The following is a 26888-nucleotide window of genomic DNA, read 5'->3' as shown; positions in this document are numbered from 1 at the left end:
AGCTGGCATCAGTTAATGACGTCATTATGTCTACGCCAGGCAATATCAGGTGAGTTACCTCCACACCTCTAAACTTGGTGCAATCTTCATGAGCCAGAGGAAGGTGAGAAACATCAGTGATCCAAGCATCTTGCTGCTAAATTGCTCCTGTCTCCCTGCTGAGGTTAAGAAAGGAGACATATTTTTTTTTATCCATTTCAGTTACAACATTAAAGCTACTTACCAATAAAAATTAAGTTGTTACTTTTGTTATTACCCCCTCTAATGATCAGATTGAAGTTCACTTATCCAAAAACTATTTCCCTTTATTTCTTTTCGACAGAATATTAGCCTAACGTTAGCTAGTAGGCTATTCCTAGCTAGCTCTGGATGAAGTATCCGGACTACTTTGATTTTGTTGAATGAAAGGATATAACAAAAACATTGCACATTATTGCTTTTGGTTCTCTTGATCACTCACAAGAAATGTAGCTACTGTACATGACTTATCCCGAGTTTTGAAGAGAAGACTATGGGGGTAAATCGATTTCGCCAAATTCTTGTTTCTGTAGCCTAGCTAACATTACAGCAAGTTCACACCTTCCCTTCTTCCCCGTGTGTTCACCTGTTTACTAAAATGAGTGCAATTCTGACAAAAAGGTATTGGAGGGGATGGTGGGTGGGAAATAGTTTTTGGATAAATCAATAAATCTGATAATAATTACAGGGCGTAAAAACAAAAGTATCAACTTATTTTTTATTGGTAACTGTATTATCACTGAAATGTAACTAACTATATTTTTTTTATAAAGCCTAGGTCTGATTGACATGGGTTATGTACAAAAATGTCCCAAGATTAAATGTCTATGCATTATTCCCAATTTAAAAATAATATCAAATTAAAAACTAATGGAACAACCCTGGATGTTTTTTATTGGGTGAGGTGGGGTTGTGCTCTCTTGAACACACCCCAGTGGGTGTGTCTGTATGGGCTATATTCTCCCAAAGATGATGTAGAAGCAAGGAATATCACTGCACATGCTTGAAACCAAATCCTTCCGCTAAAGGGGAAACGCACGCGTACAACTGTCTAACGGACGCGTACAACTGTCTAAAAATCACGAGTTTGTCTCACCTTCAGATAAATATAATTTTTTATGCAAGATGGTTGTTTTATTTAGGCATAACAGCGAAATGTTTAAGGTCTTGGTAAGCTATGGATAGCGGTATTACATCCAGACGTGTCTTGAAATGAGTAAAAAAAAAAAAAAATTGTTTAGCAGGTGCCGCCGTTTCGCACATGCGTTGTATGGTTATTTTAATTGTAAACAGTTGCACGCATGTGCGAGATGAATTCCCCGCCCCTACGCGATTCCGCTGTAGCGGTGAAGTATCTTCCTCCCCTGTCCCTCTCTGTTATCTTTGGTACAACACAGCCCAGTGGGAGAGAGCGCACAAGTCAGGCAGGGACACAGAAGACATGTCGGAAAGTGGGAGTCAGGAAGCCGCTGGGGCCCCAAACGGCAGTGGCAACACAACGAAACCCAGACCGACCGTCGGCAACAGAGTGACTGTGGTGCTGGGGGCTCAATGGGGCGACGAGGGAAAGGGGAAAGTTGTGGATCTGCTGGCACAAGACGCGGACATGGTGTGCAGATGTCAGGTTGGTTAACCCATGCTGCCTTCATTGGTGCTGCGTCTGTCCCCGGCTAGTCTGCTCAAATCCAGCAGGTAGCTTGCTAGCTAAATACCGCCGCTCACAGTTTAGTTGACAGCTGCGAGCTAAAGTTAGTGTTTCCAGCAAGCTAATGCGAACTTGCTAACCAACATTTCAGTCAGTGTGTTGTTCTCAGTATCTTGCTAATGTCACCTTGAATTCTTGCTAGCTACTTAGCTCCCCAGACACCTAACGCTGTGATGAATTGTTTCCTGTCGTGTACACATGGCTAGATCGCTACTGCTGTGAGCTAGCGAGGTACCTTTGGCTAAATGAAGTGACCAAGTGCATCACTTCAGAATTGGCTTTTTGGCCGCCGGTAAGGTTACTCCGAGACAGCTAGTTAACTTAGCTCGCTAGCAAAATGTGTCGATTATGTTGCAGTAGGTTGCGTTTTTATGTTATTTTGGCTGTACAGTGCATCACATCCTACCAGTGAGAAGTTTGATTCGATCAACCAGCGACCTGCATAATCAGATCGTTGTGTTTACAGCCAAGCTGCCTTGGGGGGGCCGCACACAACCTTATCGTTTCAGTGCAGACAGAGCGTGGGAGGGGATGGGGCTAAACATGACAGCAGGCTGCGTGTGAAAACATGTAGTTTAGGATGTCGAGCTGCACAAATCGTGTCTAAACACTCAGCGATGTGTTGGGTGTGTTGAGATGAAGGGTGAAAAGTTGTACAATGAGGTTTCCTCTTAACTGATTTATGAGCTCTCATATACACCTGCTTTTGGCTCATGATGCATGCAATGTGTAGTTACAGAACCAAAGTTGATTTAGTAATGGCATACCCTAATGGCAGGTTATTGAACAGCTACAGCTTTTCAGCAGACAAAATGACAGTGATGGATATTTTAGCCTGTCAGGTTCTAATCTTGATAATATACACGTGACCCAAGCTATTCTTTATCAGGACTTGGTTGTAGATCAGCAGTATCTACACACCACTGTAGAAGAGGGGGGCGGCAGGGTGGTTTGCGCTGTTGCCTCATAGCAAGAAGGACCCTGGTTTGATTCCCGGCCCTTTCTGTGTGGAGTTTGCATGTTATTCCCATGTTTGCGTTTGTGCTCCGGTTTCCTCCCACACTGCAAACACATGCAAGACAAGTGGATTCCCCGCCTTCTGCCAAACGTATGCTGGGATAGGCTCCAGGCCGCCATGACTCTGAATAGGAATAAGTGGGTAAATACAATGAATGAATGCAGTGGAGGGAGGCCAACAAATTGATTGATTCCCTGCCTCAAAAGCTACTATTATGATCCCTTTTAGCAAGATATTTAAACCACATGCGCTCCAGGGGAGCCGCTCTGTGGCTGACAGTGGAAGACTGGATGTACTCCACAACTCCAGGTTATCAAGTGTAGAGATGTAAAGTGTGTAACTGTCAGTGTGCTCAGTTAACCTACCCTGAGTAAAAATGGAAATTATAATAATCTTATACAATATCTGTTTGGTAATAATGGAATCAATAGCATCCGGGCAACAAGATACTTTTGAGAAACTCAGTTCAGTTCAGTTTGGCTTTGGTTTCGCACAGCAGTGTGGAATACTCCCTATTCCCTGTTGGCTGGTTAGACTTTAAATCCTTGCAGCTTGGTGTCTCTCAGCAGTTCCTCTTCCCTCCTTGACACTATTATATTTACTATGCCTGGTATTGATAACAGGTTGACATAGCAAGGATTCTCCTCAGCCAAGGAGCTTCCTTGCTCCCTGCCAAGGCTGGAGGCATGTAAAAATAAACCACTTACTGGCAGTGTTTCTGCACAGCACACACACACACACACACACACCCCCAATACCTAATAGTGTGTGTGTGTGTGTGTGTGTGTGTGTGTCGATGTGAGGTGGGGGGTTGATGTGTGTGTGTGTTTGTAAGTGAGCAATAGAGTGTGTGTTGGGAGCAGATAGTGTTCATCTTTTTATAAAATCAGCTTTGCCAGCACTCTTGTGCGGTGTGCCTTACGCACCTCTAAGAACTAAGAAGGTGCAGTGGGGTTAATGTGAAAGAACAGGGGTCTGTGGGTGCGGGGGTGGAGGGGCAGCACTGGTAAAACACATCCCAAGTGGATTGGTGGGTGGGGTGGGATAGGGTAGTCACGATCATGGAGCATGTTTAGCATGCTTCACTAATGAAGTAAACAGAGCAGATAATTGCTCATTAGCCTCCTGATCTTATGTCCCCTCAGTGGTTCTCAACCTTTTTGGCTCGTGATCCCTCAAAACGAAGACATGCCTATTTGCGACCCCTCATCACAGGCTGCATAATGCAGAGTGATGAACATTTCAACCAAAGAATGATCTTTTCTTTTCAGCTTGTTTCATTTGATCAATTATCAGAAGAGGTTTAGGAGCTGAAAACTATTCAGTATTTCAGAAAAAGAAAAGAGCACAAATTAGAGAAGAATTAGGAAAAAATAGACACGATAATACATTGTATAGTAAAAGTATGTTTTTTCTCCAGACCCCCCCCCAAAAAAAATTATCTCACGACCTCCTTGGCAGTCCCTACCCCCAGGTTGAGAATGTCCGCCCATCCTATGGTTGGGGGGTTGGGGTTAGGGTTGGTCTTCCACTCAAGCTTTCCATCTTTAGTATCCAGTTTCAGACCATCTCCTAACTCTTGACTTTTTAGCATCTGTCCCCTAGCTATGACCCTAGGTTGGGGCTCATGTCCAACTTCTAAACCATAGCTTTAACCCCTATCCACTTGTGTGCCTAGCTAGCTTCCCGGCCAGCTGCTCTACCATGCCATGTTGCAGTCCTGCATGTTGTCTGTCAGCACCTGCATGGCTGGAGAGGCCCTACATGCAACCCCAAACCAACAGTGTCCCGGGCTGTTACCCAGCGCAGTGTCCAAACGTCCCCTATACCTTATCGCCTCCTTCCCCATATGATTTGTTGCCTTATAAATACGGCTCAGTAAAATCATTTCAGACCCAATGTCTACATAGATATTGAATAGATTTTATTTGTGGCCCACCCCAACCTACTTAATGGGTCATATCAACACCTGTAGTATCCATTGCAGGTGGCTGTTGATTGTGAACAAGAGATGCCAATGTACTCACAAGGAGTAAAAAATACTTGAGACTAAAAGTACAGACTCATGAAATTAATCAAGAGGATTAGAGAATAACTACATTATTTGTATTTGGGATAATTAGGGATAATTGCTTCCTACCTCGGCTTCTAGATAAGAAGCATACCTAAAACAAACCGCAGGGCTCTGAAACAAGTTTATTAAGTTAGATGGATGTCATTACCTGCCGGTACAAATAACTGTTTGAGCAGCCCAATCACCATTACACTTTGGGTTTATTCAATATTTTGTGTTTGTCAGCCACAGAGTTTTTTCAGGCAGGCAGGGACCTATTTATTTCCTGTGGGGCATGGCAGAATGACGTATGGATTCAGCTAGAGGCACCTTACGCCACATTTGGCCTCAATGCAGTGGATAAATGTTTTACCTGGGCTTGTAATGTTGTTCTTGGAGACAATGGGTTGCTATAGAGAAGTTTGCGGAAACCAAGGCTTGGCTGGCTTAACACAGGAAGGAATCTAGTCTGTTGTTTATGTGTCCTTTCACTGGACAGTGTGGTAAATGGAGGTTGTGTGTGTATAGTGTCTTTAAAGACTTACAAGAGTTGAATAAGCATATGTAGCTAGACCTACCTCCCTAGCAGAAATGACTGACCTAAGTAGGGATTCTTGCTCAGTGATACTTCAGCAGGGCATATTCTTGCCGACATGGGGGGCTTGAACTCGAGACCTCCAGTTGAAGGGTGGTTTCCCTACTCACTATGCCCCCCTGCTGCCCAAAGAGACAGTCAGAGACACAGTAATCAGGCTGTTAATCAGAATTCACCAAAACTTCCAACCTCGTGTTTTTCCATGCTCTGGTTCTGTGAATCCCTCCATCCACTGTTTCTGAAAAACACTGAGCCCTAGTTTTGTCGGGTGAAATTGTGGTTTAACTGTGGCACCACTATGTGAAGTGGAATCATTTGTACCTCCCTATCGTAAATTGCAAACACAATGTGTAGACTCTACCCTTAAGTCCTCCCATAGCTTCTCACAAACCGCAGCAGCAGGTGATCCGGTATCCAAAGTAGAGCTGTCCCGTGATGGGAATGAGGGGCCGATCATGGGGTGTGTAGGAGGATCGGGGGTAGGTCCATCGTAAAAGTATCTAAAAAGGAGAGGCATCTGCCGCCCGCCAACCTCCCCACCTCCAGGGTACTGCCATGGCCAGGAATAACCCCATGTGGCACATGCGTATACACACGGCTTGATTTACATCCACAGGCTACATCCTGGTCACAGGACAGATGAAGTTGACTCGGAACCTGGGGTTGGTGAACACTGATATTCAGGCTGTGTGGAAATTAATGGATACACAGCTACCTTATCATCATGGCAGCAAAAAAAAAAAAGTCCATCAGCCACGGTGGCTGGTACACCTCAAACTTCACGTTCATTATTTTACTAGCCAACTTAAATTTTCAGGATAGAATAGGTCAGGACCTCCAAATGATATTGACAAAAAGACTGAGAGAATGGATAAACTTAGCAGGCACAGACAGATTTTACCATTATTTTACTAGTGGCTGGCGTTCATTTCCCATCCGGCTGACTATGACCGGCGTCAACATTTCCTCCGATTGTTGAAATGTTGCTGCTGTACCCCCTGCTGCTCCAAAACCTAATTTCTTCCTTCAAATGATTTCTTTTCTCCTCCTTATCTAGTCTTTTCCCTTCTTTTTTTCATTCCTTTCTCCCCCCCCCCCCCCCCCCCCCCCCACTCTAGTTTCTTTCTCCTGTGCTCTATTCTTTTTCCTCCTAATATCTTCCTTCCCTCATTTCTTCCTTCCTTCTGTCTTTTTCATCTTTTGTTTTTTTAGATTTTAGTTTTTTGCAGAGCATGACCTCTCTTTGAGTGTGTAACGTTGAGCAGAGAGCAGCAAAGCAGGTCAGGTTGTGATGTTCCTGTCCCAGGACTACATGTTCTCTTTCTAGGCTCCACTGTCGCCTTTTTGTCTCCATCCTCAGCTGTGGTAAATCATGTCCAGGCCCTGTCTGCAGGGTCCAAAATTAACATCTGCCAAGCACCAAATGCCAGTAAAATTTTGTCTCTGCCTTGTCTTGTCTCTGTCTTTAGCGTATAAATCAGTAAGGGTTGCTAACTTTTGAGTCAGTTATAGACAGTCTTTGGTCTTTGTCGCTTTCAAAATTTGTTCCTGCTAACCTAACCAGTGGAAGCATTTTAACTTCTGCAAACCTTTCCTCTTGTTTCGCTGCTGCCTGGAAGGTTAACTAGCCTAATGTTAATTGAGGATTAATCTCAAAAATGCAGTGTTTCCTGTTTCCTCACAGCTGTGGTGCTTGGGGGGGAGAATTCTAGTTTTGTCCCATATCTGTCTGTTTGGGTCTAAGTTGTCTTTCAAGTTGAGGCTGTAGCGCTAAAAATGTCCTTCAGTCTATATAGTCATTACTTCTAAAACATTTGGACTACACTTAGTTTTAGATGCTAGTAAGACTAAATTACAATGCCAATTTTAATTTCACATTTTCTCTAGCAGTATGCTAAATTAATACAGAGGAAACACTGAAATGTGAAACTTAAGGAGGATCACACTCTTGATCCATTGTTTAATTAAGTGAGCAAGTTTTAAATTAACACAGTACGCGACTCTATACACAAATAACATTGAAAAGGAGTTGGTGACATAGCCTATTTCTATTAAATATGTATAATTATTATGTTAATTGATCTGGCTGGTAAAAAAAATTCTTGGCAGGTCATTTTGGGGGTGGGGGGGGGGTAATAGCTTTTGACAGGTGAGCCAAAAAGTTAATTTTGGACTCTACTTGTATGGATTGAGCTCTCATATGGTTTCTGATGATTCAGAGTGTAGAATGTGGTTTAGCCCTGAACAGTTTGTGCTTACCAGCCAACTGATAATGACAGCCTAACAGTGTAGCCTTGGTTTCATCACAGTACCTGCGTACGTGCCTGAAATGAAATGCAGGTGAGCTTGTTGGTGTGTTGTTTTTACAACACAGTATTGCTTTAACTACATGTCCTCTGGTGGAATATGAGGCCCGGCCAACTGAATTGAACTTTCCCAGTATGAACACTGTCAAATTCTCCTAACCTCCTTATTCAGCCAAGATTGGTGAGATACTTTCCATATTATCAACAGAAAACATTCCTAGATTTCATTGGGGTTTTTCAATGTGGATGTCTTGAGAGTGGAAGATTATTCACATCATATTTTAACCATAGTGCGAACAATCCATTCTACTTTTCTTTTGTTGACAATTTCCCAGTAAGTTTATATTCGAGAGAGACCTTCAGTTGGCTCTGGGTTTGACTGAATATCGAACAGGAGTCTCTAAGCAACAGTGGAGAGTAGCAGATACTGGCAGGTATCCTGGCTTCAGTTTGTATATGCTGCTTGTTGCTACTCGCTAAACTATTCAGCCTGCCTTCCACCTCATCTAAACAAAGTCTCAGAGCTTCCATTAAGTTCGTGTCTGTCTGTGTTTCCGTTTGACTCTCCGTCTCTCTCTCCGCAGGGCGGCAACAACGCAGGACACACAGTCGTGGTTGATTCAGTGGAGTATAACTTTCACCTCCTCCCCAGCGGCATCATCAACCCCAAGGTCACCGCCTTCATCGGTGTGTAACACATGCACACACACACACACGCATTCATATTCATGTGTACCACGCATACACATCACATGCACACCATCTGTACTCGGTCTCCGCCACACGCACACACACTGAAACACACGACACGCCACTCTCTTGCGTGCACACAGACTCTCTCTCTCTCTCTCTCTCTCTCCAAGGCCGTCTTGCCTCGCTATTTTCTTGACGTATCGATCGAGACTACTTTTAGCTCGGCTCTTGTCATCGCCAGCAGAGCAGACTCCATTTTGGTGGCTGCTACAGTTAAGAGTGATCAACTTGACTGTGAGCCAGCCTGCAGGCTACGTCAGGTCCACTCTTCTGCAGTAACTTCATTAGCTAATGGTGTCTTTCTTTCTCTTTCTCCTTCTGGCTCCTAACGCTCCACACATCTCCACTTTAACATGTATAGCCGCATAGTCTGTCGATACTTAATCAGGTCTCCGCGTTTTCCTTTTTGATATATGGCACATTAATGCGGCTCTGCAGCTTCGGTCATCCAGAGAGGCTTGCTGCATGGTGCGGTGTGTGTGTGTGTGTGTGTGTGTGTGGCATCATGTATGACGACTTGAGCGAGGGGCCTCAGTGGGAACTGACCCATTAACCCCAGGAATGGGCACTATGCGTTACCCACAGGGCCAGTCTAAAGGATCTTGTGACATTTTCATAACGAATGCCATTGAATGCTTTTGTCCGAAGTGGCTTACAGTACAGTGAGTGCATACTTTTTACTGTAGTCGGCTCTAGTGGGAGTAGAACAGTGTTATGCTCTATCTATTGAGTTGTACAGATAGTGCTGGGCAATAAAAGATCTTGATAATTATCTTGATTAAATTTTCCTCGATTCCTAAATAAAACCAGCTCGATAACTTTTGATAACGACCATAGCAGAGTTCCTCTCATTCTTAAGAGATAATTCTGGTTATTTTCAACCTGGGTCTTTTGCAATCATGATGATTAATTGTGTTCAAAATTTCATCACTTGCTTTACTGTAGAGCTTGACAAGCAAGTGATGAAAAACATCCCCACCAGATAGGCCGGAGCCACACACTGCACTTAAACATGTCTTTAAATAGCTGCAGCTGAACAATTATCACAACATGTCAGTTACAGTATAATAGTCTATTTGTTACTTTTTTTATATCATTGCTCACACACTTCCTTATTTACTTTGCTGGCTGCCAGTGTCTCGGAAGAACGGGTTTTGTTGCTTCATTTTGTTTCGTTTTCCTGATTTAAAGATGGTTATAGTGTTGAACAAGCAAATAGTAAACATGTTGTCCCCCACCAGTGATGTAGTTCCACCCTTGGGTCAGTCAGTGATTGCTGAGTGTACTTGAAATATGAGTGAAATTGTATAAGCATTTTCGTATGGGACAATGAAAGGACAGATTGACCATATATTTCTGTTTCCTACTCCTCAGAATTAGGCTTACAATTTATATCTTGAAATGTAGTAACTGCAATTGTCCTGTTTTTACTCAATACAGTACAAAATATAAGAACTACAATACACAATAAATACAATCCGTACATTACACAATGTACACTACAATACAATTTATAATACAACTTTGTAAGATAACTTTAACTGTATGACCTGCTTTACCACTGAGTCCCCATTCATTGTCAATGCCGCCCCCTAGTGGCACAAAGTCAACATTACAGTGTGACTAACTAACTAACTAACTAACAGACGGAGACTGATCCATAGTCCCCCCTTTGGTGGGGGACAAAAATAAGACTGAAAAACTATTTCACTCTTCCTTGTTTTTACTGTTGTATTCTGGCAATAAAGAAGTGTTTTAAGTGTAAGTTACCCCTTTAAACTTAACAGAAATAGTGATTTTACATATGTCGTAATAAAAATTGGCCAATATGAAAATTTTAATTAAGATAAAATTTTCTGCCATATTGCCCAGCAGTATGTACAGGACCACATACTGGGGTGTACAGCACACCTGGACTATAGTGAATGAGCTGAGGTGAATTTCCCTCTCTGATGTTGGGATCACCTGTGGGATTCATTGTGCTGTTGAAGGTGTTAAGATTATTCTTCAAAAGGATAGCAGGCTAGTCTGTCATTCATGTATGATATGTTCTTTTCATTACTGCCCATGGAAAGCCATGAAAAGTTTACTTCACATTGAGATGGAGACCACAGTGGAAATTTAGAGCTTTGTTCTTGATGAATAATCTATATGGTATTGATTCCCAGATGCGGAGTAGACTGCAACAAATGGACCTTCTTCTTTTTCCTTTGTCTTAAACAGTATCACATGATCTCAATCAGTCAGTCTGTTAATGAGTCACTCAGGTAGTCCTAAAGTCAGGAACAACCACACCTCTGATTTCATTCAGGGATCAAGACCTGTTTTAGTGTTCAAAATCTTTTTTATTTGTGGTGTTGATATGCAAAGACTACAAATAATGAAAAGTAAACTACATATTAACCTGTTATGATGAGATACCTAGACATTTTGAGTTTTAGTCAGTTATTCTGTTTCGCCAACGGCTTGCCATGTAATGCGGGAAAAAAGATCTACATTTGTCTTGGTGCTCACCAGAAAGCAGTTTGTTAGCATTTATTTGAGTTCCTCGTTAGTTTCAATCACAGTTGGTAACAATATGAAAGAGTCACTTTCTGAGTAGCTCAAGCGCCCTCACAGAAACTTTGTCATATTTTGACTATGGTTGGATAACAAAAAGGACAGATGGACATTCAAACTCTCTAGTCGTCACGGTAAGATAATGCCTTCACTGTCCCCGAGTCGAGATGTTTTTGATTTATTATTGCGTGTTTGTCCTCTTTCATTTGCTACGGCACATTCACTGCCTCCAGCGCTGGAGAGCAAATTTGGGTTCAAGTCATTCGGTCTAAAAAACTGTTGTCTTAACTCATGACAAGCAAATGTTAAATATATACAAAAACTGAGGTATGAAACATTTAAAAAAAAATTATTTGAGTTTTGTTTGAAATCACACTTAACATTACCATGCAGCTCAGTGCGATGAACATCAATTTGATTATTTAACAAGTGATTTTGTATGCATAAGCTTTATTGTGATATATATCAATATCAAAAAAATCCTTATGATTGTCGTGATATTGATTTCGACCATATCGCCCAGCCAGTCCTGCTTCATAGTCAGGTGAAATTTGCTTCAGACATCTGGAGCACAACGTGGAACACTTTTATCACTTGTGGATGATTTGACACCCAGCGCCTGGGTATCAACGAAAAAATGAATTATCCATCTTCTATTACTACATGTGAAAACAAAGGGCCTCCACTTACAGTGCACCTTCTTCACTAATTTTACAACTGCTGCAAAGTTCCCTCTCTGTAGTAGTTTCACACATATTGAAACTACCTACTGCACTGTTCCCGCCTCAGTCACGGAAAACATGAGTGAATGAATGAGTTTGAGGGGGGCTGAGTCAAAAAACACATCCTGTTTTTCTAGTCAGTCCAATATAGTTTTCCATGCAGTGTGAATCATATCATGTTAAGCTGATGCTGTACATCCTGAAGGCCCAAGAGCACTTTCAGTATGAATTCATCTTCCGAACTACCGAACGTAGAACTTTCTCTACTTACTGTGTTTCTGTATTATCAGAGGCTGTAAACTTAAGTCATATTATATTTTCTCACCTCAGGTAATGGTGTAGTGATCCATCTTCCTGGCCTGTTTGAAGAGGCAGCGAAGAATGAACGCAGAGGAAAAGGTGGGTGACGTACCAATTTTTTAAACAGAATAAGAAGCAACATAAGAATGTTTTGAGTCACAGAGATTCAAAGTGAATTTGTGTGTGTGCAGGTCTAAAGGACTGGGAGAAAAGGTTGATCATCTCAGACAGAGCACATATCGGTAAGTCCTGCCAGGTCCCCCCCCTAGGCAATTTTATCTATGTGTGTGTGTTTGAATGTACGCATGTGTAGATGTGTGTGTGTGTGTGTGTGTGTGTGTGGATGTGTGTGCCCTGCCTTCTCTGAAGTGTGTGAGTGTGTGTCCCCTCTCTGCCTCCACAGTGTTTGACTTCCACCAAGCGGTTGATGGCGTTCAGGAGCAGCAGAGACAAGAGCAAGCAGGCAAGAAGTAAGAAACCAGTTACTACAAAATGGCTCCAACACAAGACACCATGTTCACAGACATGGATTTTAGCTGTAGGCCAGGACTAGAGCTTCTTGTGAGTGTGATTCTCCGTTTGTTTGTTTTAGTCTAGACCCAGACTTGGCCATTGTCCTAGATGCCAGCCTGCTTTATTTTTTTGTTTAGGAATGAGCTGCAGTGATTATTTATGGGACCCACAGACCACTAGTCATATCTTCCTGTTTGTCTCCAAAGCCAGGAAGTAGTTGGCTCAGTTTCCATGAGTTCTTATGAGTCATTGTTCAGTACAAAGACTAGGGAGGTGCATGCATCTTTTTCCTCATGGTCGACCTTTCAGTCTTTGTTCTAAAAGAATGTACAAAGACTGAAACAGATTATGAACAAAAACAATCGCAGCACTTTTTGCTCTCTACAGTACTGACTGGTTGAATATTTTTAGCAGTCATGTTAGCGGTGAGGGCAGATTCTCTCTCAGTTCAACTTCTGAAGAATCTTGCACAGATGTGTTGTCTTGTTAGTTTGGCTCGGGCCATCTTCTTCCCTCTAGAAGTAGCCGGATGCCTTCGGTGATGATTCACTGTAGTGGAGCCATGGTGTGACAACAACTCTGTCCACATATGTCTCACTGGGGCTACACGATTATTTATCTGGGGAAACAAAATTATTTTGTTTTCACTCTTCCTGTCTTACCCGTATTTACAAAATTACTTTGGGGCTGAGCTACAACCCTAAGGCGAATCTACTGTCTCTCTAACTCTGGGCTGACCCTTTCTTTTCCACTTGGCTCGTTGCTCCATTTTCCCAAAGATGGTCTATGTAAGGTTTCTCTTTCTCTTTCCCACCGGAGCTGCCTCTTATCTTAACTTTTGTTTTGGTAATATGATTGCACATTGCACAATCAAAGGTTGTGCTTGGTCATTCAGTATCGGTATCGCCAAATTACATGATTGTGTGTTTTGTGTGACTTTGTTAATACCACAATTACTGCTGAAAACAGCTACATGAGGATGAGTACAAAACAGTTGTTTTTTTTTTTTTTTAAATGACACCAGACTCAAATTGAGCACTACATAGTTCCACTTTAATCATGTATCTCAATATTTTAACAGCCAGATTAGAAAAGTCAAGGTTGATCCCTGCAAATTAATATTCGAATATTTGGTTTTTATGACCCACCTCTAATGAAGACGTAGCAGAAAATTACATTTCTTGCTTATTATTTTGCACATAAATATTTCTGTCTCCACCTAACCTTTACTGTTCATATCAGAAATGTCTTTCCACACCCACACACACACACACACACACACACACACACACACACAGACACACACACACACACACACGTAATATCAACTCTGCCTGGAGGCATCCTCAGAGAGGGCAGAGTGCAGGCAGACAGGCAGTGCAGCGGCCCTGGAGCAGGTGGGGATTATGAACGAGAGAGAGAGAAAGAGAGAGAGAAGATAGCGATGCTCCATTGGTTAGAGACTGACTAAACCAGCAGGAGCCTGTTCAGCAGCATGAAACTTAATTGAATCTTTACAGAGGCAAGTATTCCACGTAGCAAATCTAGGTATTCCTTCATGTAGCCTTTCAGTACTACAGCGCAGTCTTGTGACATTGCTTTTCTCAAATCGTGGTGTTTCAGTATTCTGTTTTTATTCCGCTCCATTTTTTCTTTTTTAAAAGTCTGCTCTGTCATTAGCCCAGACAGTGAACCGTACCCATGTATGCGAGGAATGTTAAGCCAAGCTTGTGTGGAGCATTCAGAGTAATAAGCTCAAGAGAGACCCAGGGCATTCCTGTTCAAAGCTGGGTTGTCTTTACCAGCTCAGCAACCAAAGCCCCAAACACCCAGTCGGGCTACTGTGTGTATGAGAGGGAGAGTGTGTGTGAGAGTGAGAGAATGCATGTGCTTTACCAGGGTGCCTTAATGGCATAGTCATTATAAGCTTTCAGCAGATTGATATGATAGGCCGGTGGATTTCCAGTATCGCCAGGCATTTTACTCGCGGCTCTACTGGAAGTCAGAACAGAAAACACTCACGCAGTCACAGAATCAGATCAGACTGCTTAGGTTAGCCTGTGTCACCCTCATCCAGGTATTTCTGTTTAATCAAAACTAGAAACAGGGATAACTGTAAAGACGTCTAGGGGTATAAATCATAAAAGGAAAGGCTGTCACAGTCTTGTAGTTCCACCAAGGTGCTGACATGCAGCAAACTCAAGATATGAAAATATTTGGCCCCATTCAGAGAACAATTGATAAACAAACCAACCCTTCAGTTCTATTCAAACTCATTTCAGTCATTGCAGCATTCATTGGGGCTACGGATGCAATGCATAATAAAGACTATTTACATGACCCATATTTATAAATGGAAATAGAAACGCCTAACAGTGAATGGCCATACAAAACACCCTGACGTGTGACACTAAGCTCGAAAATATTGGCTGCCTCGTGGGAGTAGAACTGGGTGTTTGTAATAGATGCAGGTTTTGCTTTTATAGCAGGGTTGCCAACTAAATAAATACAGTTTGAATGTGACACTATAAATGCATGCAAGACAATTTCTATTCACCCACCATCCACATCCACGATTTCCGACACCATCCTCTACGCCCCTGCTCTTTTATATTTTGTTCCACCAAAGATCCATCACATAATATTGGGGGACTGGACACAACATTAATTAACTTCTCCATCTTGAGAGGAACAAATGACAGGCGTAAGTAGTTTTGTGATGTTTCTTGAAGGAACTTAATCAAGCAGACACACGCTATTCACCTGATTGGTTATCGCCTGTGTTAGCCACTTGAAAATTTGCATTAAAAAGACGAGAGGTCGTCTCCTCCCTGCCGCTACGCTCGCAAATTCTGGCCACTCACCTTCCCACAATCCTCTGCAAAATTTCTACTTTTTTTTTTTTTCAAATTTATGGAGAGCGTCACTTCGCCTGTGAATTTCCCTCCCAGTGGACATTCACTGTAACAGACACTTGGAGTAGAATTTAATCAATTACAAACGTTTTCGAGACCGGACACAATGTCACAAAGTCGCACCACAGTGCCAAAACAGTAACAGGAATTCTCTATCCTGTTAGACTCATTGATTCGGCCTAAAGACTATATCAGATGTGTCCTGGGCCATCTCTCCTCAAGTGGTCCCGACGTTCTATAGTGCCACAAGAATTTGGGGGGGAATTGTATAGTTGACATGATGGACTTTGTGACTTGTAAGGAGTCAGCTGGTATAACGAGGTCACATATTGTGACTAATTCTCTTTTTTTTGTTTCCCTGCCTCCTCTCTTTTGGTGCTGCCCAGCCTGGGAACAACGAGGAAGGGGATTGGTCCAGTGTACTCGGCCAAGGCGGCGCGTACCGGCCTCAGGATATGTGACCTGCTGTCCGACTTCACCCAGTTCTCTGAAAGGTCTGCTCCAATATTACAGGATCACTCCTCTGGGGTTTAGGAGAACCTACCTAGTGGGTTAAGCCTATCACTCTTTAAAGACCATAGGTTTTTGGAGAGTCTATGATGAATTATTTTGCAGTACAGGTCAAGTTTATGAGTAAGATACAATTATGATTAAATTATTTGCTGCACGCCTTAGACATTGATCTCTAAAGCATGGGGAAAATGGGTTAGTTTTTTAGGGTTATTTGTGAGCTTTCTGATATTTTTGATATACACACATTGCAATGTAATGTAGGATTGTGTCCTATGAGCGCAGGTTGGCCAGTGACCGAAAGTGGATGACACTGAGATGAAATGAAATCAATACTGATGACTTTTCCATGTTGCAGGTATAAGGTTTTGGCCCAGCAGTACAAGGCCATGTACCCAACTCTGGAGATTAACATTGAGGAAGAGCTGGACAAACTAAAGGTAATGAGGAAATCAAATAAAGAAAGAACTTGTAGAAGCATTGAGTAAACTGTCCCTTTTGCAATAACATGTTGTGTGTGTGCATGCGTGTGTCTGTGTGTTTAGGGCTATGTGGAGAGGATCAAGCCCATGGTGAGAGACGGGGTGCACTACATGTACGAGGCTCTTCACGGTCCTGATAAGAAGATCCTGGTGGAAGGAGCCAATGCAGCACTACTGGACATAGACTTTGGTCAGTACTTCAGGATGTGTGTGTGTGTGTGTGATTGCGCATGTGTGCTGTACATTTGTCATACTCTTAACTGGTTTGCACATTTTCCAATTAGCTTTTCGATAAATACTTCATTTTGCCAACAAGTATGCTTTTTTCCTGCTAACATGTACTCTCAAAATCAATGTTTTTTTGTTCTGAAAACACTTAAGCTATGTGATGCTCTTTACAAAAGCCTGCTCGGAGCTCAGACTAATGAAGACGGTGAGTTTACCAACTATTGCTGACGTGCTCTGGCATCCAGGCTCGATGTGCACGCTCACAGTTAAAACCACTGAATACCACCTTGCTGTGCATGAGCACGAAGGCACCCTGCATCAGCAGTCTATCAGTCAGTCAACCAGCCAGCCACTTTTAATTTTACAGGTGTTTGTGCAGAAACATACAGGGGAAATACTGTCTTAAATCCAGAAACCAAAAGGTGCGAGGAGCTATTTGATGTTTAAAAGCTCCATAGTTCTATTGGTTGAAGAGTTCTTGTGTTTTTTTTCTCCTTCAGATCATGACTTATCAGGTTCATACCGTACAAGCCTCCTGGTTATTATAGTATGTCACTGTAACTTCATAGCTGACATGCCATTATCAAGAGCTCTGACGGCAGTGAGCAGATTAAATTACAGTCAAGGTCCCTCGCTGTACCATTATCCTAACACCATGCTTGTAATAACAGTGGCGACAGCGTGACAGGAGGCACAGTGTACGACAGACTGATATGCAAACAACCTTGTCTCTCTCTGTCTGGTAGATAGCAATGTGGCAGCACCTATACTTGGTTAGAAAGTGTGACGATCTTTCATAGAAGCATTAGGCCTAAACTTTACTTTTCTTTGTCGTTTCACATTTATGTATTTGCCAGAACCTTTTATCTTAGTAGTGTTAGTGTTAGTATTAGTGTCTTGGAATACGTGAGCAGGTTCAGTGTCTTGCTCAACTGCACTTAGCTGTCCTTCTGATTACACAACAGAACAGTCTCTCTAAGACAGTGGTTCTCAAACTGGCGGTCGGGACCCTCAAGGGCGTCGTGAGATGATTTTGGGGGGTCACAAAATGACTTATGGGATAGGAAAAAAACATATTTCTACTATACGGTTTTATTATCATGTGTATTTTTTGTGATTTTTCTCTAATTTTTTAACTGTTCACCACTCTGCATATGCAGCCAGTGACGGGGGGTCCACTGCTCCAGGAGGCTCTGCCATGTGGGCGGTTTCGTGTATCTGGACGGAAACTCTATCCGTCTTTGCTCCTATCACAAGAGCTTTGCTCCTTATACACAAGACAAGCGAAATGCAACAGACTGTTTCTGTAGCAGGCAGGATTTTTGAAATATCTGAGGTAAAACCATTTCAGTGTCAACTTCTAAGTCGCTGAGGCAAATCCTCCAGGACGGTTAGCATACAACAGACCAGGCTAAAATTACTTTCTACATTCAGAGCCCCACCCCACCTTGTTGGGTTGGACTTTTCACATGGCTCAAATATTGACAGGCCAATTAGCCTCAAGCAAGCTCAGCCACAGAAACGTATTTGAGAACGTTTGCTCATTTGGTGTTTCACATGATCCCATGCATGTGCAAACAGACAGACAGACAGGTCAGAGCAGTCCTGGTCAGGTTTGGAGACAGGTTCAAGTGAGGCTAGGCAGCCAGACAAGTCGGGACAGGTGGTAAAACAAATCACTCTGCGCTGTCAACATAAGGCCTTGTCCAGAAACAACCCATAGCCCTCACCTGCCCAACCCTCACGCTGCTGTAGATGCTGTATGAAATGGCTGGTAAGAAGTAAAGCCTTTATTACAGAAAACAGTTGCACGTCACTCTTTTGAGAGGACAGTAAACGGTGAAGTCATGAAACTCAATTCCCTTCCTCTCTTTTGCCCGCGTGTTTGTTTGTAACGAGTCTTTCTGAATTCATTAATATGAAATACGTGCTCAGTCTTCAACCGCCCCTGTCTTTGCAGGGACGTACCCGTTTGTGACATCGTCCAACTGCACGGTGGGCGGGGTGTGCACGGGCCTCGGCATGCCGCCGCAGAACGTGGGCGAGGTGTACGGGGTCGTCAAGGCCTACACCACCAGGGTGGGCATCGGAGCCTTCCCCTCGGAGCAGAGCAACGTGAGGGGACACACACACACACACACACACACACACAAAATATTTTATACCTCCCATCGAACATGGAAGGCTTAGTCCTTTAAATCATGTTTCCAAAAGGATAACCCTGTCACAGGAAGCAGAATCCTTGGAAGGGACCACAGACCTTGTGATACAAAGATAGACAGGATAAACAAGAATAACAGGATAAATTCTAAAGGTGTACAACTTTTTTTATGTGTGTAAACATTAAGAGTGGATTAAGCCTGTTTTTTGAGTTACACTTAAGTAAAATTGAGATATCAAGGACTTTGAAAAAAGCTTATTTTACATTCTACGCGTAGAGCATGAGCATGTGATAAAGCGATTGTTTACATACTCAAAAGATCCAGGCCTTAATGTGTACAATATACAGCAGACAGGGACTATAAGGACTCCTGAGTAAGTTTTCAAACAGCACCACCTAGAGGACATTTTATTACACTGCCACCAATTACCAGCTATTGATTAATCTGTGGCCACTCATGGTCTCTGACTCCTGTTCAGTACATAGACAGCCCCAAACCTGTTCTAAGTATCTGTGCTAAACCCATTGTCAGGGTTCCCACACTCCTGCAAAACAAGTACACTCCTGGACAAGTAATGTAGTAAGTAAAGTAAAGTAAGTAAACACTCCTGGACAAGTAATGTCATTTTAAAATCTTATTTTCCAGGCCTGGAGAAGTTCTGAAAAATTCTAAAAGGGAAAAAAAAATTGTGATGTTGATCAATTTTTTTTCTTGAATGTACTGTCAAATGTTACAAAAAGCTGTGACTGGTTCCAAAACAGTTGGTTGGTTTTTGTTGATGAGTTAAAATAATAATCGTTGTAATCCTTATAATCCTTGAAAGTGAAAAGCAAACTAATGCTTGGAGTTAGTGCTAAAGTTGTACTTGTCCTTTTAATTATTCAGTCTCATTAAAATGTGGTCATGGAAATTTGAAAAGGGGTCATGGAAAAGTTTTTGAATTTCATCAGTGAAAATTTGTGGGAACCCTGTACTGGACATTACAGCATGCTGTAGAAGAAAATTATCAACAGGCTAGATAACAATTTGAGTGAAACTGAAGCCCAAATGCAGATATGGGTCTAGTGGCTCATTATTGTTCTTTTCTGTGGTTAATTTTACCATCACTCATGTCATGTAGGATTATAGGAAGTTCTTAAACAGTGTGCAAACAAACCCACATGATGACAATGAATTCAGACACACAGACTGTCTGCACTTCTCTTTAGGAGATTGGAGAGCGGCTTCAGACCCGGGGGAAGGAAGTGGGCGTGACCACAGGCAGGAAGAGGCGATGTGGTTGGCTGGATCTGGTGCTCATCAAATATGCACACATGATTAATGGCTTCACCGCGTGAGTTCTGTGTGCACACGTGTGTGTTTGTATTCATGTCAGTTTGTTTACATGTGTGTATGCCAGTGTTTCCCCCAGAATTTTATTCTTGCATTCAGCATTTAGATCGTCACAGGACACTAAAACTCCCCATTGAAACCCAAGCTAATGAAATTTTGTGTGTGTGTGTTAACCTTCTTGTCCCTTCTGTCCCTCAGCCTAGCGCTCACCAAGCTGGACATCCTCGACGTGTTCCCAGAGATCAAAGTGGGTCTGGCTTACAAAGTCGACAACCAATCTATACCTCATTTCCCAGGTGAGCCGGTGTGAGCACTTGTTTGTGCAAAAGTTGTGGAAAAGCTGTGAATTAGATTGTAGAAACCTGTTCCTCTTCTCCTCTCTTCTCTCCTCCTCTCGATTTTCAATTCAATAGATCACACCATTACACAGTTTTGATTTTCGACAGTGAAAAAGTGGGATCGGATCGATGCATCCCTACCTGCAGTGGTTATTGTCTAACCCGTTGTTGCTCCGTTACAAGCTTTTACTGCTCTTCCAACAGATGTGATTGTTTTTGGCGTTTTTGCTTTATTTGATAGTTTAGAGTAGAGAGAGATACTGGGCAGATGGGAGAGAAAGAGGAGGATGACATGCGACAAGGGTCAGAGGCCGGATTCAAACCCAGGGTGTGACGGGTAAATGGTACACACCATTTACTACGAGGTCTACGAGGACGTCCTGACTCCTGAAAATAGCTTTTCATATGGAAGACTGGCATTTTCCACCCACATCTATCGGTCTATCAGCTTAGTGTAGATTCAAGCAAATGTTTTGGATGTTGATAGGACAATGGGCAGTCTGTTCTAATCAAATGCACATTTTATTTTACTGACTGGCTTCTTTGGGTTGGCTGTCTTTTTGTCATTGTTTGTTTTTGTTTTTTGTTTTGGAAAGTACATGCTGCTGATATTACTGTTAGATCAGCACATAGCTAGGAAAGGTAGACGCAGAATTGTAGGAATGGTAGGTTGGATATGGACTAGGAGAGAGTGCAGGCTGTATTCACTCCCTGACCAGCCATTCCAGAGGAATGCGTACACAGTTTGTCTGTATTTCACACTTCAAGGGATTCCTTCAAAGCAGGCGTTAGTAACAGTATTTGTATGATGTTAGCATTGCTAGACATGCAGTGTCCTGCTGCCTTAGCAGTTTGATTGGTGTCTCCCATAGCCAGTAGTGTGATGTTGTCCCTCCCTCTCGTTCTGTGCCAGCCAATCAGGAGGTGTTGCAGCGCGTGGAAGTCCAGTATGAGACGCTGCCTGGCTGGAACAGCGATACCTCGGCTGCTAGAACCTTTGAGGAGCTCCCCGAAAATGCCCAGAAATATGTCCGCTACATTGAGGAGCATGTGGGAGTGCCTGGTATGACTACACACACATACACACACATACACACACATACACACACATACACACATACTCACAGATACACACAATCTGTACACACACATCGATACTAAGGCTGCACAATTATGGGTGAAATGATAAGCCCAATTATTTTGCAAGATACTGTCCTTTGTGTATCAGGTAGTATTAATAACAGTTATTACTCTCAGTGGTTAGAGGAACAGAATTATTTTACCACATGTTACATCAATATCTTATTTATTTACAGCGAGCATCCAAATGAAATCAAATGTATCAGTATTGCCAATATTCTATGATTATTAATGTAGGAACCTAAAATTGCAATACACTGTTTTTCATGATTAATTGTGCAGCCCTGTAGATGTAAACAAACATAAACATGAAAATGTAAATATGTCCTCAGTATATCCTTTTCATTCAGACAAAGACACACACATTCTCACTGTATCTTCTCTTCGCACACAAGAATTTGATCAGAAAAAGTAAAAGAAATGAGAGTTGTGTGTCAGAAATAACTAAAACAAAACTGTAAACCACATCCCTGCACGCACAAACACCCATAAGCAAGCGCTTGAAGTGCAATCATCAAATCATTGCTAAACCTCCATTTGTTTGGGATCTATACAGTAATGAACCTCTGCCTGTGTGCTTGTCTGTTTCCTCAGTCAAATGGATCGGAGTGGGCAAGTCTAGGGAATCCATGATCCAGCTGTTTTAGATGGAGAGGGGGGGAAAAAAAGCAAAGAGGACACACAGCAACGAACCAACTGTACCCTACTTGCATACCCCACACACAGCCTACCTACCTTTCCCAGCTCTCCAGGAGGGGAGGAGAGGGTAGGACATGACCGTCATGTCTATTATTAATGCTTTACCACTGTATCAGATCAGATTTCCCCACCGTACCGGCCGGACCTCACTGGATCAGACTCCATCAGACTGACTAACCTGTATGAATGGTCCCCAGCGTCTCTCAAAATGGATTTCTACTTGTTTCCAAACCTTAGGAAGACAGCGCCACACACCTTCTAGGCACATACGCTTGGCCTATCGCCCTCTTCTTCTTCTTCTTTCATTTGCCCCAGTTCATGTCATAGCCGCTCACACAGAAACGGACACACTCGCCAACACAAACCGCCATGATGTCTGAGAAAGGACTCAGTGGAAGAGACTCCACACACACACACACACACACACACACACACACACACGGGATCACTGCCCCGAAGGATCTGTCTGTGGAAGCTCGGTTGGCCGGATGTCGCTCCAGTGTATTTCTGTTAACCTGTGCTGTGTTTGAAACCCGCAGTGCCAGTCTGTTGTAAATCAGTTGAAAGGTTTTGATCTTGGCACTTTTAGATGCTTTGGACAATATCCGCTTTGTTCTGTTCTGCTTTATTCTCCCATGTTACAAGGATCCTTGGATATTTTGAATTCGTCATTTTGGGGGGGGGGGTTTGGTCTCTTCTCAAACAAGCTGATCTAGGGTAGATGAAATATTGAGAACATTTTGACTAAAGTTTAGATGCTAATATTTGGGTTTATGTTTGGACAGGTGAGTTTTTCATTTACTGACACACAGGATCTGATGTAACAACCCCCTGTAGTATTTAGGGAGAGCACCTACATAGAAAACTGCTGGGGTTTTCAAGTGGATATCAATCCAGGAGGCCGCCATCTTTGTACATCTGCATCATTCTGATTGTTTATCTCATCGATTTCCTGGCTCTTTCAGCACACTGTGATATACAATAACCTACGGTAGCACACAACACAACGCCAAACAAGATACAATGCAACATAATTCTTCTAAAAAAGAAGGAAGGTATAGGGTAATGTCAGTCCTTCAGCAGAAAGGAATATCTAGTGTAAATGTGGGTGTTGATATAGATAAGGTGTTTTTCTCGGTTGTTTTGTTTGATCATTGTTTGAAAAGAGGAGACTGCGATCTCAGACGCTTACTGTGGTGGAGGTGAATGCAGCAACAGCTCCCTGATTTATTCCATTTTAAAGTTACTGTGCTCTGAATGTCTTTTCATATTCAAACTCATGTCGAATGTTAGGAATTCATGACCCTCTTTGCAGTGTGCAGAAAGGCAGTGTTTTGCACTTAGGGCAGTTGAACAGTATTTCCTAAAGCTACAAACCATGTCCAATTTGACACCCTGAGTGGGCAATTTTAGGCTTTTATTCCAAAACACTATATATACATTTTGGAACCATTTTGATACCTGAAATTTTACATTCAATATTTAAAAAAAAAGTGTTGATTAAATCGTCAAAAACAACTGTTTTGTAAGCAAAAGTCTTAAGATGACTCATAACTTTAATAGTAGCCCATTATGTGCATTACTTTTATGCCAAGAAGCATTTAGTAGGCATCTTTTTTTTCTTCTTTTTTTTTCTCAAATGTTCGATATTTGATTTTAGAATGAGACTCTTCAGTTTCTCAAAGTAAGGGATATGAAATATTATATTATAATCTCCTCTGGTGGCCTAAGCATGCCTCACATATACAGTCCCAACCTGGCAGAAAGACTTTGCGCAGGATATGAATTAAAAGGGATTTTGTTTTTCATATATATATTATATAAAGTCTTCACATGCTGCTTTCTTTTTCTTGGGATAGTACGCTGCTGCTGTCACCTAAAACCCTTGTGTCTCCAATCTGAGTCGTGAAACCCACTCCAAACCCATCGTATAGTCTCAAAAACACATAGAAGGCGATCTTAAAAATTGGGTTGTTGTTCTTAATTCCTGAAAAGCAGCTTTGCCTTGTTTTCTTCCTGACAGCAGCGCTATGTTTTCTCTCCCAGGCTGTGTTGTAATGGAGCATTTATCCCCTTACATACCCACACTGCCAACACTCATTGAATCCCCTTTTTTACTATCGGCCAACCAAATTGGAAACAATTAGGCGAGCAGAAAAGTTGCAGTGGCTCTTTCTTCCTTTCCTCCTTCCCTCCTACTGTCCATCCTCCCCTTCTTTTTTCCCCTTCGTCTATCCTTTACTTCCTCCCTCCTTCCTTCACATCCTCCCTCCCTCCTTCCTTCACCGCCTTTCAGGGCAGACTTTGCCTTGGCACCTGGTTAAGACTAATGAATGTGTTTTAATGACCTTACGCACACTATACACACAAAAACCCTCACCGCGGCAGTCCGAGCCTTTGGTTTGGCTGCTGTGTGGAACTCTTTAGTCTTTGTTCCCATTTAAACACACGCCTCAGCTAATTAAACTCTGGTGGGGGGGTGTGTGCATGTGTGTGTATCATTGTTTTACTCTGTGTGGAGAATGTGTAATATAATTAATTGACAAAACCACCTTTTAAACGTGTCTCCGCTGTATGTTTGTGATCCCTTTACGAGACGACACCAAGCCTAAATGGAGTATGTTTGTGTGAGTGGAGCTCACTTTAGATGTGTCAAAAAAAAAAAAGAAAAACAAAAGAAAGTCGTGGGAAGTGTGTTTGAAGTTGTTTGTCAGATATGTGGGCAGAAGATTTCCTTGCGGCCCACAGACTAAATTTGAGGTTTAAGGGTATGTTTGAAGTCATTGTGCATTGAAGCTGAAGACTTGAGGTTTGCTCCCATGATTTGTCAAACACATGACCTTGTGTAGTCTTCAGTTTCATGTTCTCTTATCTGCTATACAGACTGGGGAAACCAGTTGACTCAGTGACTTGGTGCTGCATCTGAAAAATCGCACTACCTGTAAAGTAGTACAAAGTAGTGGAACACCAAAACTATCAATTCTTCTGTCTCAACTCATAGTGCGTATTAGCAGTCATGGTTATGTTTGAAAATTGGTTAATTTTACTGGCGTCTAACCGCTCTGATTGAGTATTAAAGGCCCCTTACAATTTTGTTTCTGTGGTGCTTTGAGGTATTACTGAGAGAAACTGTCCAAAAATACGTTATCAGTACCACAAGAAAACCACATAGTCAGTGTCACAGTTATGAGTTCTGCAGGAAAAAGAGCAGAGAAGCACCACAGAACATGTAGTTGTGGTACCAAGAGTATTTTTTAAAGCGCCAAAATGAGATTTTGAATCCACACAAGTCTTATCAAGGCAAATAATCGAGTCTGTGTTCATCAAACCAGAACACAGATCGCTGCCCAGAAGATCTGTGACCTTCTCAGAAGCTCAACAAATATACTCTGAGACACTTAATCAGTACTGGTTGGGAACTACCGGTCTGTGAAAATATAAAGCTCCCAGCTTCAGCAATCCAATTGATTGGTTTATTGGTGATTGATTTATTGGTGGTTGTGGTAATGAACGCATATTTGCACAAATATGTCGGTAATTCTCTTCCTTTGGGTCTTGTGTTATCAGTTGAGTTCTGCGCTGTATGTGCTACAGTTTTAGGTCTGTACATGTAAATAGATGTAACATGCTACCATTCTGCTCTCACTGTAGCCTTGGTCAATTATGGTGTTCAATATGCTTTGATATAGACGTGTGTGTGTGAGAGAGAGAGCGCAAACGTATGTGGAGTGTGCATGACTATCCAACATTGTTTTTACAGTACTGGTTTTACTCTTTGTAATTACAAAAGAGTAATTTTAATATCAATCAAAGAGGAAACATCCATACCTCAACAAGATTGCAGCCAATTAAATTAAACTATGGGAAACTCTTGCTGTTTTGTTGATCTATTTTTTATTTAACATTAACATAATGTCTATCTTTCAGTGGTGTCTAGAAACGAGTGTGATGGTTTCATGCTATCTTTGATCAGACTGCATGACAGGTTGTCAATTCAGGAGTTAAATTTGCATTTACTTTTCCAAAATGGGGAAAAAATACTGTCCAGACCTGGAGTTGGAGTTGGAATTGCAATGTCACCCAGCTCTATGGAAACAGAATTGGAATTGAATTGGAATGAATTCTATTTAATTCCATGAAAGTCCACCTCTAAGAGAGGCTGTCTTGACTTGCTAAACATTATAAATCAAACATTATGAATCAAATAAGACAGTTAGACAAATGAAATACATTCAATCATAATGTATGTATTATGATTACATGTTATGCATTAAATACCACCTGAAAGGTTCCTTTAACATTTGAAGATATCCGGTATTGATAATAATATATAACGCTATGTCTAATCTCAGGTATGTGATAAGAAAAAGACAAAAAATTTCACAGAATTTCATTGAATTAAATTCAACTTCTTGACATTCCAAATCAATTCCAATTCTGTTTCCTGTAGGTTTTTTCAAATTCCAATTCCAATTGTTCAGTTGAATTGGAATTTATGAGTTCATTCATGAATTGACCTCCAACCCTGCTGCCTAGATAG

The 26888-nt window shown here is 42.0% G+C and overlaps 1 protein-coding gene across 1 annotated transcript; it reads left to right on the top strand.

Annotated features, from left to right (window-relative positions):
* Positions 1-1413: 1413 nt before the first annotated feature.
* On the top strand, positions 1414-26209 carry adss2 (adenylosuccinate synthase 2). The gene is made up of 13 exons (XM_071514089.1): positions 1414-1642; positions 8280-8382; positions 12060-12128; positions 12221-12271; positions 12433-12499; positions 15844-15951; positions 16326-16407; positions 16513-16639; positions 18638-18792; positions 20048-20172; positions 20370-20467; positions 21423-21572; positions 22244-26209. Exons 1-13 carry the CDS (start codon positions 1460-1462, stop codon positions 22294-22296), a joined length of 1371 nt encoding a protein of 456 aa, XP_071370190.1. The 5' UTR covers positions 1414-1459; the 3' UTR covers positions 22297-26209.
* The last annotated feature ends 679 nt before the right edge of the window (positions 26210-26888 follow it).

Source organism: Centroberyx affinis, unplaced genomic scaffold (assembly GCF_046629955.1).
Source record: "Centroberyx affinis isolate AG114_WGS23_722 - 3 ecotype Tasmania unplaced genomic scaffold, CSIRO-AGI_Caff_v1 ptg007942l_1, whole genome shotgun sequence".
Classification (NCBI taxonomy): Eukaryota; Metazoa; Chordata; class Actinopteri; order Beryciformes; family Berycidae; genus Centroberyx; species Centroberyx affinis.
Note: the sequence above shows the minus strand (reverse complement) of the source record. Positions and strands in the feature narration are given on the sequence as shown.

Excerpts from the sequence above, each read along its gene's own strand:
- adss2 (XM_071514089.1), top strand. The coding sequence starts at position 1,460 with ATGTCGGAAAGTGGGAGTCAGGAAGCCGCTGGGGCCCCAAACGGCAGT. Across the intron at positions 18,793-20,047 it reads TCCCCTCGGAGCAGAGCAAC|GAGATTGGAGAGCGGCTTCA; the intron begins GTGAGGGGACAC and ends ACTTCTCTTTAG. Across the intron at positions 20,173-20,369 it reads ATGATTAATGGCTTCACCGC|CCTAGCGCTCACCAAGCTGG; the intron begins GTGAGTTCTGTG and ends TCTGTCCCTCAG.